The 1957-nt window shown below is 37.0% G+C and overlaps 1 protein-coding gene across 1 annotated transcript; it reads left to right on the top strand.

The window, feature by feature from the left end:
- Positions 1–554: 554 nt before the first annotated feature.
- Positions 555–1292, top strand: LOC139870756 (uncharacterized). The gene is made up of 2 exons (XM_071858534.1): positions 555–909; positions 1009–1292. Exons 1-2 carry the CDS (start codon positions 555–557, stop codon positions 1290–1292), a joined length of 639 nt encoding a protein of 212 aa, XP_071714635.1.
- The last annotated feature ends 665 nt before the right edge of the window (positions 1293–1957 follow it).

Below are 1957 nucleotides of genomic sequence, written 5' to 3'. Positions count from 1 at the left end.
GTAGATAGAGGACATGTACGCACTATAAAATTAAAAAAAAAGAAAAAAAAAGCTAATTTTCAATCAATAGGCATTCAAAGTTATGTAATTATGTTGTGCGAACAGGTATAAATGCATGTATATTTTGTTAGCAAAGCTTTGACAAGAAGCGAATTAAACTATCCTGTAATCGAAAAACTGATTTATGCACTCGTGCATATGGCTAGACGCTTACGAAGGTATTTTCAAGCGCACCCAATAAGGGTCCTAACTGATCAGCCGATAAAGCATGTACGACAAACAACAATTTGTCGTCAAACAAATATAAAATTGCTTGATAAATCCTAGCAAATTTACATTCGCTGATACTTGTTGAGCAGGTGCTATACAAACCAGAAAATTCTGGTCACATGGCCAAATGGGCTATTGAATTGGGAGAGCATGAAATAAGCTTTTCACCACGAAGTGCGGTAAAAGGGCAAGTCCTAGCAGATTATCTGGCTGAAACAGCCGGAGATATCGAAGTCTCGCATGAATCAAAAGAAATACCACCTCCGCCTGAACAGCTGTGGGAAATGCACACAGACGGGGCTTGGGGCCCAGAAGGCGCAGGGGCAGGAATAGTCCTAAAAAGTCCAGAAGGAGAGGAATATACCTTCGCACTACAATTCAGCTTCCCTGTTACAAATAATGAAGCTGAATATGAAGCATTGTTATCTGGGATGTGGGTAGCAAAATATCTGGAAGTTAAAGAACTGTCAGTATATGTTGATTCGCAGTTAGTTGCAAACCAATTTAACGGAATATTCGAAGCACACGATGAATCAATGCAAAAATACTTAAAGCTTGTGCAAGAGCTAGCAGTTGACTTCGATTTATTCCAGATAATTCAAGTTTCGAGGACGCTGAATAAAAAGGCGGATGCGCTAAGTAAGTTAGCCGCATTAACATTCAGTCATTTTAAGAAAGAAATTTGGGTTGAGGAAGTTAAAGTAAAATCTATTGAAGAAGACAGTGTTTCGGCTGCAGTTGAAGAAGAGGAGCAGAGTTGGATGACACCAATAATAGAATTTCTAACTAAAGGTACATTGCCAATAGATTCAAATGAAGCAAGAAAGATTAAGATGAAAGCACCAATGTATCTGTTACAAAAGGGAATTCTATATAGAAAGTCTTTTCTGGGACCTCATTTGCGGTGCCTTAATCCAACTCAAGCGGAATCAATCATACGGGAAGTACACGAGGGAATGTCCGCTCTGCATTCGGGACACAAAACAGTTGCGTCCAAAATAATGCGGCTTGGATATTATTGAAATGTCCCATTCGTATTGATTATAAACGTTCCATATTAATTGATTTCGTTGCGAGGTTTTGACCTCTATATGAGACATTTTTCAAAGACTGTATTCTTTTTTTAAAACAAACCATAACCTTTATTTTATCGACAAGGTTAAAAAGACACCACTTAGACTATCCAGAAATGATAATCTAACAAATATCACACTTACACACTACCAATACATATTGGTTTACAAATATTAATATGTTACAACAAAATAAATCTCGAATGCAGTTTTAAACAATATAATACAAGCATGCTGACATCAAATCTTGTCCATATAATAGCATGCAACAGCGGAACCTCTTAATAATCACCTGAGAATAAACATGCTTTAAACGTCAACAAAAATGTTGGTGAGTTATAGGTTTAAACTATATATTTAACAAATCGTAATAATAGACAACAAGATTTCATATTTCAATATACATCTCATACATAGAGATAAAAATCATTCATATGGTGAACACCAGGTAACCGACCTTAACAAGATGTATATAGAATATCCCCTATCATTCCAGGACTCCCTTCGGACATGATGAATTCGAAGTACTAAAGCATCCGGTACTTTGGATGGGGCTCGTTGGGCCCAATAGATCTATCTTTAGGATTCGCGTCAATTAGGGTGTCTCTCCCCTA

Source organism: Rutidosis leptorrhynchoides, chromosome 10 (genome assembly GCF_046630445.1).
Source record: "Rutidosis leptorrhynchoides isolate AG116_Rl617_1_P2 chromosome 10, CSIRO_AGI_Rlap_v1, whole genome shotgun sequence".
Lineage (NCBI taxonomy): Eukaryota > Viridiplantae > Streptophyta > Magnoliopsida > Asterales > Asteraceae > Rutidosis > Rutidosis leptorrhynchoides.
The sequence above is the reverse complement of the archived record's forward strand: the minus strand, read 5'-3'. Positions and strand labels throughout refer to the sequence as shown.

What these genes read in the sequence shown, in the direction of transcription:
- LOC139870756 (XM_071858534.1), top strand. Translation starts at nt 555, where the DNA reads ATGCACACAGACGGGGCTTGGGGCCCAGAAGGCGCAGGGGCAGGAATA. An exon ending in TAAAAAGGCGGATGCGCTAA is followed by an intron (nt 910 to 1,008) that starts GTAAGTTAGCCG and finishes TTTCGGCTGCAG; the next exon opens with TTGAAGAAGAGGAGCAGAGT.